This window comes from Phocoena sinus, chromosome 3 (genome assembly GCF_008692025.1).
Source record: "Phocoena sinus isolate mPhoSin1 chromosome 3, mPhoSin1.pri, whole genome shotgun sequence".
Taxonomy (NCBI): domain Eukaryota; kingdom Metazoa; phylum Chordata; class Mammalia; order Artiodactyla; family Phocoenidae; genus Phocoena; species Phocoena sinus.
The window spans coordinates 11088652-11103300 of NC_045765.1; the positions used below are offsets into that span (position 1 = coordinate 11088652).

The window sequence follows — 14649 nt, forward strand, 5'->3', positions numbered from 1 at the left end:
GGCAGCTGTCTCCACCCCAGACTTCCGGTTCCTGTCCTCGAAATAGGGCCGCAGCCACCATGGAGGAACCGGAGATGCAGCTCAAGGGGAAGAAAGGTGGTGTGGGGCCCCGGGCGGGCGGAGGGGTCAGGAACTCGCAAAAGGGCGACCAGACTGGGGGCGGGAGGGGGCCAAGGCGCGGAGGGAGCGTTTGGGAGGTGTGATTGAACTGTCACGAAATCGCGGCTCGGCCGCTGACTAGTTTTGAAACCTTTAGAAAGTCTCTGTGCCTCGATTTTGTCATCTGTAGAATGGAGAGTATAATAGACTCCCTCCCTCCCTCCCCCCATAAAATTGTTGTGATAATTCAGTAACTTGATAAATATTTTAAAATTTTATTTATTTTTGTCTGTGTTGTGTCTTGGTTGCTGTGCGGGCTTTCTCTTACTTGCGGTGCGGAGGCTTCTCACTGCGGTGGCTTCTTTTGTTGCGGAGCACGGGCTCTAGGCGCGCGGGCTTCAGTAGCTGTGGCACACAGGCTCAGTAGTTGTGGCTCACGGGCTGTAGAGCGCAGGCTCAGTAGTTGTAAAACCCGTGCTTAGTTGCTCCGCGGCGTGTGGGATCTCCTCCGACCAGGGCTGGGACCCGTGTCTCCTGCATTGGCAGGGGGATTCTTAACCACTGCACCACCAGGGAAGCCCCCCAGGGAAGCCCCCAGTAATCTGATATCTGTAAAGCATTGGAAGAACGCTTGGGGCGTGGCAGTTGCTGTGCGTATTGTTTCCTTTGTATTTATGCATTTGCATACGTTTACATCGACTTATCAAATATATGTAAATCACAAAGTTACAAATTACAAAATGCCACAAGTTATTTTTAAAGTATAAATGTCTTTGTTACTTTATTATATATGTTATTACTAGTTAATTTTTTCTTACAAATTTATTTGTTTATAGTTTGTTTGTTTTTGGCTGCACTACCCAGTTTGTGAAATCTCAGTTCCCCCACCAGGGATTGAACTCCGGGCCACAGCAGTGAAAGCCCAGAATCCTAACCACTAGGCTACCAGGCAACTCCCACTAGTTAATTATTTAGAAGTCACAAGTACATGTAATTCCATATCCTTCATATTAGCACTGTGAGGTGTAAGCTACTGTGCTCATTTTCAAAACAAGGAGGCCTAAGAAGGTAAGAGGACACATAGTTTGGAGGTGGCAGGCTGGGCTGTGCCTGAGTCAGGACACCGTGGTAAGCTGGACAAACCCAAACTGGACAGACTCATAGACATCCTCCCTTGACTCCCAGACACACGTGGGTTCTCTCCCTCACAAACTACACTGCCCTGCACAATAACATAGGGTCCATCTCTGTAACAAACCTTGAGGTGGGTACCTTTATCGTTCCATTTTTGCATATGAGGAAACAGGCTCAGAGAAGCCCACACCCTCACAAATCAAATTTTAGGTAAACATGTAACCTAATAAAGAATGAGAATTTTTACACCTGAAACTAACACAACATTGTAAATCAACTGTACTCTAATATAAAATTTAAGAAAAAAATAGAGTGAGATTTTAAGTATAAGGGAAATGAACAAAGTGCTGAGGCTGAGAATGAAGGTGAAGGGACATCTGATTAAGCTTGGTGATTAGGAAAGGCCTTGCCCAGGAGGTGACATTTGAGCTGAGACATGAGGGATTAAGAGAAATGATGGTTGGGGGGGGAGGGAGGCAGTGTCAGTGGTGGGATCAACAGGTATGAAGGCCCTGAGGTGGCAAAGTATTCAGAGCTGTGCTGCAATACAGTAGCTACTGGTCACAGTACTTATGCATATTTAAATTAATTAAAGTTAGATAAAATTTAAAATTCAGTTTCTGAGTCACATCAGTCACATTTCAAGTGCTCAGTAGCCATATGTGACTAGTGGCTACCATATTGGGCAGTATAGATTATAGAAACTTTCCATCATCGCAGAAAGTTCTTTTCGACAGTGCCGAGAGTGTCCAAGGACCAGCTAGGAGGCCATTGTGCCTGGGGCAGTGGCTGAGGAGGGCAGAGGCGGGTAACAGCAGGTAGAACATACAGGGCCTTAAGGGCCATGTTAAGGAAGGCAGATTTAATTTCTGGCTGATGGGAGTGTTTCAACCAAGGGAAAGACATATCTGATATGTTCTTTAGGAGTTCATGCCATCTGTTTTGTGGGAATTGGATTGTTGGCAGGAGTGGGCGCGGGGAGACCAGAGAGCAGCTGAGTTTGGCATCCAGGTGGGAGACAGCTATGTCTGGACCAGTGAGGGCAGTACAGTGTTAAGAATGGGTGAGTTCTGGGGCTTCCCTGGTGGCTTAGTGGTTGAGAGTCCGCCTGCTGATGCAGGGGACACGGGTTCGTGCCCTGGTCTGGGAAGATCCCACATGCCGTGGAGCGGCTGGGCCCGTGAGCCATGGCCGCTGAGCCTGCGCGTCCAGAGCCTGTGCTCCGCAATGGGAGAGGCCACAGCGGTGAGAGGCCCATGTACAGAAAAAAAAAAAAAGAATGGGTGGGTTCTGGGCTTTGTTTTGTGACAGAACAAGCAGGGTCTGCTCATTGATGGGGTAGGAAGGGCAGGGACAACCAGCTGCCTGCTGTTTGTTGAAGCAGACCCTGGGATGAGGATTTGTGTGTAGTCAACTTACCAAGAGAACCCCACAGAGGAGAGGGGGCAAACAGGACAGGGCCGGGGAGGAAGCTGAGCAAGGAGTGACCTCAGGTCAAATCCTGCAGAAAGAAGCCACAGTCTGTTCCCACAGGGGAGCTCACAGGGATGGGTCACACCTCTGAGCTGTTTCGACACAGCACAGGACATGGGCTTTCCTACCCCTCGGTGGTCAGTCATGGCTGAGAGCCATCCACCCATGTAAACTTCCAGGCACTTTTGGGTCTGGTAGCCAGTGGGCATCTGAAGAAGAATCTTGGATTTTGTCACTGGAGTAAAAGGAATGTGAGTAGATCCGAGCAGGTGGTAGCAGTGTCCACTGTAAGTGGGTTTGGGAAGGGAAAGATCATGAATTCACTGGACACATTAATGTCATCAAGATTGAAGCCCTGCGCTCTAGAGCCCGCGAGCCACAACTACTGAAGCCCATGAGCCTAGAGCCCGTGCTCCACAAGAGAAGCCACCTCAATGAGAAGCCCGCGCACCACAACGAAGAGTAGCCCCTGCTCGCCACAACTAGAGAAAGCCCGCACGCAGCAACGAATACCCAACGCAGCCATAAATACATACATACATGCATTTATTTTAAAAAAAAAAGATTAAGGCCCTTTTGTGACTCCCAGATGGAGTTGTTTGGCCCTGCTGTGACCATCTCCTGCAACCCATCACCGGGGCCACAGGTGACCCAGCCACTGGGAGGGACACTGGATACTCCTCTTTACTCTGACTGGACTCACGGGTTGAGCAACCAGGGGTCTGATGCTTTGTCTCCTTGACCCCCTGTCCACCCTACCCTCCCGTCCCACTTTGCCGACTGTCGATCCTGGACCCAGTAACAGACAAGTTCACTGAGAGTGTCTACGTCCTGGCCAACGAGCCATCCGTGGCCCTGTACCGGCTGCAGGAGCACGTGCGCCGTTCTCTGCCCGAGCTGGCCCAGCATAAGGTGAGCCGTCCCCACCCCAGCCACCGACCTCTCCCAGGGTGTGCACCTTGTGAGCTGGGGCCTACTCTGTTGGTGCAGAGGTCAAGGCTGGGACACCAGCAAGGAGGCACATGGTCACCAGCCCAGATAGGGGCTGGGTGGACAGATCTGGGGCAGGTTTAGAAGAAGGGGCAGCAGGGTCTGCATTAGTTGTGACCTGTGTGGTGAGAAGGAGGCAGCCGTGTGAGGGAAGGATCTGCCAGGCAGAGAGAACAGCCTGCTCAAAGGCCCTGAGCCATAGTCGCCATGTGTTCACAGAAAGCCCAGACTGATAAGGGGTGGGAGTGGCAGGAGGAAAGATCAGGGGCTGGAGGGGGCTGTTCTCTACAGCCATGGGGATTGGTGTTCGGGTGCTCCGTCCCAGAGAGCTGGGAGGATGGAGGTAGCAGCCACCCCTGCTAACAGCCCCCAACCCCCTGCAGGCTGACATGCAGCGGTGGGAGGAGCAAAGCCAGGGAGCCATCTACACGGTGGAGTACGCCTGCAGGTGAGCGCCACAGCCTCCACGCTGCCACGGTCGCCCTGTTATGCCCCGGGTGTTCAGGGGCATCTCAGCCGGCTGCCCGTGAAACTTGCCCTGCCTGAGTAGAGGCATGCGGATCTGGACTCACCTGGCCCCAGGGCAAAATTCCAGCCCAGACCTGTGCTTCTCGCTATTTGTTGGCTTCTTCCTGGCCCTCAGCCCCTCCCCATCTGTCACAGGAGGGGCTGATAAGGACTCCAGGAGGTGCCTCAAGGGGCCAATGTTTCCCACCCACGGTCGGGACCACAGACTGGCTGCTGGGGTGGATGGCAGCTGGGGGGGAGGGCCAAAACATGAACATGACTGTTTATTTTTTAATGTTTATTTCTTGCCAATTTTTTGTCTTGTGGTTAAGATGCAAATTCATCGTCTTAACCATTTTGAAGTGTACAGTTCAGTGGTATTAAATACACTCATAACGCCGTGCAACTGTCCCCACCATCCATCTCCAGAACTCTTTTCATCTTGCAAAACTGCAACTCTGTCCCCATGAAACACTCACTCCCTATTCCCCGCCCCCCATTCCTGGCACCCACCCATCTGCTTTCTGTCTAAGAATCTGACTATTCTAGGAACCTCACATAGGTGGAATCATACAGTATTTGTCTTTCTGAGACCAACTTCTTTCACTTACCGTAATGTCTTCAAGGTTCATCCAAGTTGTAGCATGTGTCAGAATTTCCTTCCTTTTTAGGGCTGAATAATATTCCATCATATGGATGGACCACATTTTGTTTATCCATTCATCTGTTAATGGACATCTGGGTTGCTTCCATGTTTTGGCTACTATGAATAAAGCTTCTGTGACCGTGGATATACCATTTATTATTTTTGTTTGTTTAACTTTCTCTAAATATCCAGATTTTTTAACCCCAAGTGAAAGACATGCCTGAGAATAAAAAGCAGTAGTTGGTGTTTCTTCCCATTGTTGCAGCTTTGCCAGCCTTGCCTCCTGTGCTCCTGTTGGTTCTGTTCCCCATGACTGTATTTCACGACCTGGCTTGTTCCGTTTGCTTTAGGAGTTGGCGACTTTAATTAGGAGTGCTGTTTGCCCCTGGCTTGGGCTGTGGGTTGTTTTGGTGGAGGCTGGATACTCCCCAGCAGCTCTCATCCGTGGCACTGTGCGGTTTGCCTGCCTGTTTCTGTTGTGTGGTCGTAGGGTCCTTGACAGGAAGTCGTGCCGCTGGGAGTTCTGCCTTCACCAGCCTTGGCCCTTCCGCTGGGACGGGAGGGTGACCCAGACAGATGGCATCTTCCTGAGGATAGTGGTCACAGACACCCTCCTTAGCTCCAGGAAGAGTAGAAAAGAAATGGGAGTTTTTCTCGCAGCTGCTGAATAGTTCCCAGACAGCCCAGAGTTCATCAGAAAGGTCCAGGTTCAAGGAAGAACAAATCAGTCTGTACTTTCTCCCAGTTCCTCTAGCCGTGCTATCCAGTGCAGGAGCCCAGGTCCCAGGTGGCTGTTTACACTTAAATTTTAATGAAATAAAATGAAAGATTCAGCTCCCCAGTCTCATGAACCATATTTCAAGTGCTTAGCAGCCCTTGGCTAGGCAGGGGGCCAGTCTGCTCCGAGCTCTGAGCACTTCTCTTTAGTGAGATGTGAATTTCTCTAATGCTGAAAGACTGTTTCCTTTACGGACATGAAAGTGCCCTTTTAGTTGTCGAAATGCTTTATGCAGCGTTAATGGTTGGTGTAAAACTGAAAGATATTAAAATGGTATATTGGTTGGGGTAAACTATTCAGTAGTGAGCTTATGTTAGATAGCTTTTTTTTTTTTTCTTTTTTTCTGTTTTTTTTTTGCGGTACGCGGGCCTCTCACTGTTGTGGCCTCTCCCGTTGCGGAGCACAGGCTCCGGACGCGCAGGCTCAGCGGCCATGGCTCACGGGTCCAGCCGCTCCGCGGCATGTGGGATCCTCCCGGACTGGGGCACGAACCCGTGTCCCCTGCATCGGCAGGCGGACTCTCAACCACTGCACCACCAGGGAAGCCCTAGATAGCTTTTTATCAAGGTGGACGGGCACTAGGAAAGCTGACTACATTTGGTGGTGTCAGACGAGCAAGTTAACGGAGCGGGCAACAGCCAGTGCTCCCACCTTTTGATCTCATAGCCATAAGCAGGTCCCTGACTGATAATAAATGGGAGTGATTTCTTTGTCTTTAACAGAAGGACTTTAAAACGACCCTCTTATTTGTACTGCAGGTGTCGTTGCACAGGCAACTTTCTGGTGTTAGCAAGGCCCCACGTGGCTTGGTGAATATGTTCCTGTAGTGCTGTTGGAAGGCACATTTTCATTAGACATCCATCAATGTGGCTTCAACACCAGAGCTTAGCACAGCTTTGCAGTAGTGCCCTCTAATGGCGATGAGTCTAAACTCACCTCTAGAGCTTTTCACAGTCCAGTTGACAAGCTTCCTTCAGAGGCAGGAATAGGTTACCTAAGAGGAAAGAAAGATATTTTTGAGGTCACTTTTGCATGCTTATAGCTCCTTCAAAGCATTAGATAGTCTAGCAGCCGTTAAGCGAAAGTTGCATGTTGCCATCCAGTGCTCTGTTGCATAGGGAAATCTAAACTTTAAGCCCACAGTGAGCCCTCAGGGAGGCCCATGGAATCCTCCAGGTGCCTGATGAGTGCTGGCCCGCACAGGCATCCGCTGAGCTCTGGTTGGGGGGCGAAAAGAGCGTGGTGCCGCTCACTGGCTCCATCCTCCCATTTCAGCGCCGTGAAGAACCTTGTCGACAGCAGCGTCTACTTCCGCAGCGTGGAAGGCCTCCTCAAACAGGCCATCAGCATCCGAGACCACATGAACGCCACAGCCCAGGGCCACAGGTAGTTCCCGGGACCGCCCGCCCCTGCTGCTCTCAGCCTCCTTGCTGTAAGGACCTTCACTGCTCAGCCAGGAACTGCCACTTCTCGCTCCTTAGACAACTCCCTCTCTTCATCTCATGGTGGCCGGTGACTTCCTTTCATCCTTTGGCGTCTGTAGTGGGAGAGTTCAGTCACTCGGCACCCAGCTCCTGAGCTCTGCTGTGTGCCTGACCCTGGGCTGGGTGCTGGGGACACGGTAGTGACCAAGACAGGTGTGCTCATGGCCTCACGGGGAGACACACAGCAACCAGATAAACACGGAACACCCAAGAACATTTCAGACACGTGAAGGAGGAAAAGGGCTGTGGGGAGCCTCTCTGGGGAGACGACAGAGGTGTGAGCAGAGGCTTGAACAACCTGCAGACAGAGATGACCCGGGGTCAGTGCTCCAGGGCACGTCGGTGGCAGGGCAGAGGCCCGGGGCCTGGTGTATTGGAGGAACATCTGAGGCGGGTGTGGCTGCAGTGGGTGAGCAAAAGGGAGACGGGTTCAGGGGGTGGGCAGGGGCCTCGAGGGCAGCTGGGAGGGCGCCCGGAGCTGAAAGAGGTTTTGAGCCAATGGCCAGACGGTCTAAAAATGAAAACTACTTGCAGTTCTTACATACCGGGGAGAGAGTTTTTGGAGAAGTAGCTCTTTTTGTTTTGGTTTTCATTATAACTTAATAAACACACATGTAAACACATGCACACGTGCTATAAGCCATCGCTCGACCTTGAGATGTGTCTGGCTCCTGCAGTGTGGGGTTCTGGTACGCCTGTCCTCGACCAGGCACTTAGGAAGAAAAAAAACCTGTGTTGCTGCCTGTGATAATTGAGACAAAAGAACCGTCAAAACCAAAAAAGCCTTAAAAACAAAAACAAACAACAACAAAAACCAAAAAGGCCTTGCAAATGTGTAAGAAGGGATGTGCAGCAACCTGCCCTCTGAGGGTAGCGTGGGAGGGGTTCATGAGGGTTCACCTGCACTAAATAACCATCTGGCTCTGGCTGCTCTGCCCCGGGTGGGTGACAGCCATTGGGACTCGAGTTCACTGCATCAAGCCTTGCACAGTGCCATACACACAGTAGGGCCTCAAAAACCATAGCTTTTACTTTTAACTCAGTTTCCCAGCTGCTTCCAGAAGCCCTGCTTCTGCCTGCTGTTGCGAAAATGCACCGTGCTTCTGAAAGGCACCAGTAGCAGCTTGCGTAGTAGCTACTCACCTGCTATTGCGTCTCTTTGCAAGCCCTGGGGGTTTGAAGCTCCCAGTCCTACGTGAGACCCAGGCACGACCTCTGAAGTGGGTGGCTGGTCCCATTTTTACAGAGGATGCCCTGAAGGCTCAGGCCAGGGGTCTTGAGGGACTGGAGTGTGACCCCAATGAACAATCCAGCCTAGCCGAGCAGGCCTCATGGCCTCTGACCTCAGCCTCATGGACGCTGCACATGTTTTGTTCCAGCCCCGAGGAACCACCCCTGCCCTCTTCAGCCTGATCCCGGAAGAGACTTGGAGGTGCTTTGGCCCCTCTGACTCAGGTCAGTGCCAAGTGGGGCCATAAGCCTCTCTGTGCTCCTTGCTCTGAACTAACCCACGTTCTCGGCATCCAAGAACAGACCTACTTGACTAACCATTCGAGTTTTCTCCCTAGGCTTGTAGGATGGTTTCATCCATGGGAGGCTAGAGGGTAGGGGCACCTGTGCCCTCTGCTGCTTAGGGCTGTTGTCAGCCCATCTCCTTTGTGCTTTCTCTGTCATCTTCCTGCCCCTTATCCAGGCCACAGGCCCTGTCCTGATCCCAAGGACCCCTGCCCCCCAAGACAGAGGGGAGCCCCATTTTCCATACCCTTCCACATGCCAGCTGCTTGCTTTACCCAAACACATTGTCTCAGGCAGAGCCCAGCAGGACTGTTATCCACCCAGCTCTGGAATCTTCATTCTACTGCTGACCTGCTGTGTGACCCTGAGCAAGTCCCTCCCCACTCTGGTCTCTGCATTTCCCTTCTGTCACAGTGCTTCATTAGGCGCATCTGCATACAGTGATGTGCATTGTAGCAGTCAGCTACTGCTGCATGACAAACTATCCCAAAACTTAGTGGCTTATGACACCAATCATTTGCCTGCTTACGGTCGTGCAATTTGGGTTGGACTCAGCCGGGCAGTTTTGCTGGGCTCACCTGGGTGCTACTTGTGGCTCTTGTGGGAGCTTGATGGGGCCAGAGAGTCAGAAGTAGCCTCACATCTGGCCCTTGACCAGTGCTGTCTGCTGCTGGTGGGGAGGGGGGTGTCTGGTCCTCCACGTGGCCTCTCCAGCAGGACAGCCCAAGCTTCTCCTGGTGGTTGGGCGCCCGGTGTGCACGTGTTCATCCAGCCTTGCCTTGCTTCAGTTATGGCTGTCGCATTGGTCAAGGCCAGTCACGTGACCAGGACCAGATGGGCGAGGACTGCAGGAGGGCTTCAGTACTGGAAGGCGTGGTTGACCATCTGAGGAGAGCGTGGCACCAAGAAAGGCCTAGTGTCTTGTTATTCTGTGCTCATGCAGGGCGGACACAGGCAGATTGGAGGTACCCGAGGGACTGACTGTGCCCGCAGCTTGTGTAGCTCTCACAGCCCCCTGCTCATTTGCTGTGATTGTGCTCTGTGCTGTGGAGGCCTTCTCAGAGGGTCGAGGGAGGCGTGGGAGGGGACAGGGCCCCCACAGTTCCTAGAGCAGCAGCCCCGAGAGCCAAGAGGCAGCAGAGTTCATGGGTATGCAGTCAGAGTTCTTATCGGGCACTTGCTATGTGACGGGCTTAGCTCTGGGCATCGGGGTGATGAGGAATCCCACAGACTGTGGGGTCACTTGGGGGACATCTGAGAGGGCCTGGAGCAAGAGGGGCTGCCAAGGGGGTCAGCAACCCACCCCATTTCCCCACCCATTGTTGCCCACCAGCCTGGACCCACACCCCCAAATCTCCCCCATCCTATCCCCTGTGCCCTGGTGCCTCCCACCCTCAAGCCTCAAAGATGCTGCCCTCTCCACCCGTCCACAGTCAGTGTGTTTCTCCTGCTCCTGCCTGGAGCCTCCAGGCAAGGCGTGAACATCCTGGGTCATCTGCCGTCCCTTTACTGCTACTGCCGCGCCCCCTCAGAACAAACTTCTCTGTGGCTCCGCCCGATCCCACCTGTGTACCTACAGACCCTGCTCTGCTCCCCAGAATTGCCGCCCCACTCCCTACCTCGGAGCCTCCACTCCCACTTCTCCCCAGACTTCCCCCCCACAAGGGTTGTAGGTGACCTTCACAGGATCAAGTCCTGGCCTCCCCTGCTTCTCCAGGCCCCGGGCTCTACACACAGCCTCATTTTACAGAAGAGGAAACTGAGGCTCAGAGAGGCGAGTGACCAGAAATGCCAGGATTCACATCCAGACCCTCTAACGCCCAGTGCTTCACCTCTTCCCTCAGCCTCGCCCAGGATTTTCCTCAGACGCCACCTCATCAGGGCTACCCTGCAGCCCTAGGGGTCTCTCAGACCTCGCCTTGACTCACCTCTTGCCCCCCAGCCCGACCAAAGCTTGGACCCTTGGACACAGCCTTGTGGGACTTGGCAGGGACAGAAGACCAAGTAAGTGTGGCCGGCGCATTCCTCTTGCTCTTGCCTGGAACCTGTGGGCCAGCCATGAATGTCCTGAGACGAGGCTTTGCTGCCTCTGGATTCTTACCCGCCCCCACTGGCCCCAGGACACAGCCATGGCCCCTCGGACCAGTAACTGCCATCATGACAATCCTGATCATGCACCTGCTGTGTGCCCAGATTTGTGCTGGGGGCTTCACAAGGGTCATCTTTCATCCTCAGACAGCCCTATAAGGCAGATGTCACCCAAATGCAGATGGGAAAAGAGAGGCTCCGAGAGGTGGCATTATTTGTGTGTGATCACACAGAGAAGAGTAGACCCCGGCCTAGTTTGGTCCCAGCCCTGCCTCTGACATGCTGTGTGACATGGGTCTGGCACCGACCCTCCCTGGTGCTGCCTTTCTCCATCTCAACAAGGAAGGCTGGACTGGACCTTCTCTACAGGCTGAGGCAGGCAGTCGTGTACCTGCCTGCCTGGACTGCATTCTGCCTCGAGCAGAAATGCCCACCTCAGGCTCAGACCATAAGGAGAAGCCACCCTAACTCCAGGGGTGGATGTGGGACCCTGGCCTGGCTAGTCAGAGCTCCCCATCTCCCAGGTCACAGTGGTTGGTTTGAGACGGGCATGCGATCCAACGAGAGGTCTTCCCTGAGGATTTTGCTGGAAAAGTACCATCTTCCTTCTGGGGTTGGTGAGCTCGGCAGATGGACCAGGGGACCTGAGAACATTGCCTGGGGCCCTGGATCCAGCTGTACCTGACACTAGAAAATCTCAATTCTTCAGTTTCATGAGTCCCTAAAATTACTGTATTTGCCAAAATTGCTTTGAGTCTGTTTCTGCTGACTTGAGAAGAGCCCACGCTGATCTGATCCCTGCGAATTCCAAGCCTGGGACATCATGGCCCATGGTTTGTACACCTCCGCGGCCAGCTGTGTGCCAACAAAATGCCCAGCAAAATGTATAAGGAAGAGCAGAATTGAGTTGTCGAGGGTAGAGCCAGGGTGGGTCCCAGGCTCACTGCTCTGGGAGGATCCCCCAGCTTGGCCCAGAGAAGTGGTTGGGCGAGAGGGGTGGCAAAGGCCAAGGGCACCCTAGGGGAGACAGAGAGGGTCCTGGTGGGGTATCAGGGCTGTGGAGGGGCCTCAGGGCCTGTGAGGAGGTTCAGGAACACAGGAGGTATTAATAATTGCCTCCCACCACCAGGAAACAGGGTCAGCCCTGTCTCACCTCTCCTAGGGTGTACTGGGGGCCTGTTTGCCACCATCCTGCCTTCCCCCTGCCCCAGCTCAGTTGATGGGGAGGGAAGAGCCTCAGGTTCACAGTGTTTTAGGCCCTGCCTGGTGTGTAACCCCCACAGAGTCACTCTCCCTCTCTTCACCCACTCTGAAGGCACCTCTCGTCCATCTTTCCTTCTACCATGCAGCCATGTATCCATCAAACATTGACCGTTCTCTCTGAGCTAGGCCCTGCCTGCCCAGGGGATAGCCTGGTGAGCCAGACAGACCAACCCTGGCTCCAGGACTCAGACCCGCTGGACAGACAGGCAGCTAAGTGAGGTAACTGCATGTATCCCAGAGGCAGCCTTGGATGGCTCAGGCGCTGTGAGCTAGTGAGGGGCAGTCATGAGGTGCCCTAGACCTTCCGAGGGCTCCCTGTCACCCACGGCCCCTGAACATGACCTTAGCCAGGGATTAATAGTACTCTCAAAGAGGTCTGTGCAGGACTGTGGGTTGTTAGATGCCCCACCACCCCAAATCCTGGGGCTCACGGAGGTGGTGGTTATTTGCTCTTTGCGTGGCCGGCTCGCCTTTCATGCCTGGCGAACGTCCGTCCCCTGCCGGCCGCAAGGGGGCGCAAGAGGCAAAGCTTTGGCCGGGCACTCCGCCTCCAAGCTGTTCTTAGCCCCTGATTCAAGCCCCGGTCCCCAGTCTTGGCCGATCCTGAAGGGTGCATCGTGACCCTCCGTCCTTTTTCACTTCATACGTTCTTGCTTCCATTTTCTAGAAAGCGAACTAAGGCTCCGCCAGGCCAGATTACCCAGCAACACCTCGCATCTGCCTCGACGCTCTGGCCGAATTACCCCCTCCCCCCCGCCCGGAGTGAAGGGTGTGGGCATGCCCAGATCTATCTCACTAAGACTTGCTCCCAGAAATAGGTGGGCAGCCAGGAGAGTGACAGGGAACTCTCCGTGCCACGGGGCATTCAAGTAGGGAGCCTAGCACCCACGGGTGGGGGTAACCTGGAAGGGCTCCCTGGGTTAAGTGTTGGAACTGTCCCCCCCACCCTCCACCAGTCTCCTTCAAATTTGTGGATGGAGTAAAAGGAGGCCCGGGAGGGCAGTGACTTATCTCCAGTTGGTCCACAGTGGTCAGGATGGGAATCAGACTTGAGTTTTGGCTTTTTGTTCTTAGCCCCTGGTTTTTTGTTTTTTTTGGTTTTTTTTTGCGGTACGCGGGCCTCTCACTGTTGTGGCCTCTCCCGTTGCGGAGCACAGGCTCCGGACGCGCAGGCTTAGTGGCCATGGCTCACGGGCCCAGCTGCTCCGCGGCATGTGGGATCTTCCCGGACCGGGGCACGAACCCGCGTCCCCTGCATCAGTAGGCGGACTCTCAAACACTGTGCCACCAGGGAAGCCCCAAGTCCTAGTTTTTATTTCAGGCCTGCTCTATACTCTGAGGGTCCTGCCCCTGGGAAGCCCCTTCCTGGCCCCTGCCTCATCCCCCAGCAAGGCCTCTGGATGCCCCAAGATTGGTCCGCATGCTCCTACGCTACTCAGACCCTCTCCAGGACTCCCGTTCTTCAAGAAACCCATGGAAACACCCCTTTTGTGCTACCACAACACACGGCCCAGGCTCCGGGAGACAGAGCTGGACATAGACATTTCTAAACCATGGGGTCAGCGCTCAGGTAGAAGGAGGGATGGGGGTGTCAGAACACCAGATGGGAGGGGGGATAGGTAAGGCTTTTGGAGGAGGAGGGGGCATTGGAGGCCGACCTTGAAACGCTTCTCCCCCGCCAGAGGAGAGACTACTATTGTCCCCACTTTTCACATGAGCAAACAGGCTCAGAGGGGTGAAGTGACTGGCCTGAGGTCACACAGCGAGTGGGAGTCAGAGCTGGAATGGGAACCCAGGGTCCTCGAACCCTGAAGCCCTACCCACTGGACAACACTGTCCTTGCCATGGAGGATCCTTCAAAGGCTTCCCCTGCTGACATTCTGGGAGAGGATCTGGAGAGGGAGACTTGGGGGGAGCAGCTTCTACACCTCCTCACCTTCCCATCCCTGTCTCCACCTTCCCCATCTTCCAGGCCCCTTTCCCAGATCTTCCTCTCTGGCCTTTTCCATTCCCTTCTCCCCCGAAATCTCCCTTTCAACCCCCCAACCTCTTACTCCAGCACCTAAGAGTGTCCCCTCATCTGAGAAGACTGAGGTCGAGACTCTTGATTGGCCCAGTGGGGGGTGTGGGTCCACACCGGGTAACACAGCCAGCGATGGGGGAGGGTTATAGGACAGGAACAGGGGTAAAGGCAGAAAGAAGGAGCCATTATAGGAAATGATGTGAATGATAGAAGATGGTATGGACCAGAATGGGAAGGGTGTTTGGGAACATGAGTGGTGGAATGGGACAACGTGGCAGGGGCAAGAACACAGGAGCAAGCCCCAGTGGTGAGGGGGCAAGAGGTGTGGCCCATAGTGGGCAGCCCCAGCTGGCCCAGTCCATGCTGCTCCCAGAGCTGCTCCAGCTGCCGCCCTCACATAACCAGAGCCTGCTTGTTGCATCAGAGGCAGGCAGGCGGCCTTGGGTAAACAAAGCAGCTCTCGAGGACCCCAGGGCTCCCCAGCCACCTCTACACTCCCCAAGCCTTGTTTTGTGCCTTTGAGCCCAGGCAGAAGCCCCCAACCTGGGCTAGGCCCTGGTGTGTTCTTGGGACACCTGAGTGTCTGGTGTTGGACACTGAAGGGCAGCAAAGGTGGGGTGGGAGAGGCAGGAACCCTGATCCCCACCTT

General features: G+C 54.0%; 2 protein-coding genes across 5 annotated transcripts in view; both read left to right on the top strand.

Moving 5' to 3' along the window:
* On the top strand, window positions 1–11459 carry BORCS8 (BLOC-1 related complex subunit 8). 3 transcript variants are annotated; one of them, XM_032627209.1, is made up of 6 exons: window positions 1–96; window positions 3506–3618; window positions 4080–4144; window positions 6903–7013; window positions 8491–8566; window positions 10377–11459. In XM_032627209.1, the coding sequence occupies exons 1-5, from the start codon at window positions 60–62 to the stop codon at window positions 8522–8524; spliced, it is 360 nt and encodes a 119-aa protein (XP_032483100.1). In that variant the 5' UTR covers window positions 1–59; the 3' UTR covers window positions 8525–8566; window positions 10377–11459. The 3 variants fall into 3 exon arrangements, with proteins under 3 accessions (XP_032483100.1, XP_032483098.1, XP_032483099.1); XM_032627207.1 differs by having other exon boundaries at window positions 2–96; window positions 10344–11459; XM_032627208.1 differs by having other exon boundaries at window positions 2–96; window positions 10471–11459.
* The window catches only part of MEF2B (myocyte enhancer factor 2B), a 22733-nt gene continuing 19536 nt past the window's right edge, over window positions 11453–14649 (top strand). For both annotated transcript variants that reach the window (XM_032627199.1, XM_032627200.1), the window contains exon 1: window positions 11453–11547. In XM_032627199.1, coding sequence (XP_032483090.1) covers window positions 11538–11547 — 10 coding nt within the window. In that variant the 5' untranslated portion in view covers window positions 11453–11537. The remainder of the gene's footprint in view (window positions 11548–14649) is intronic.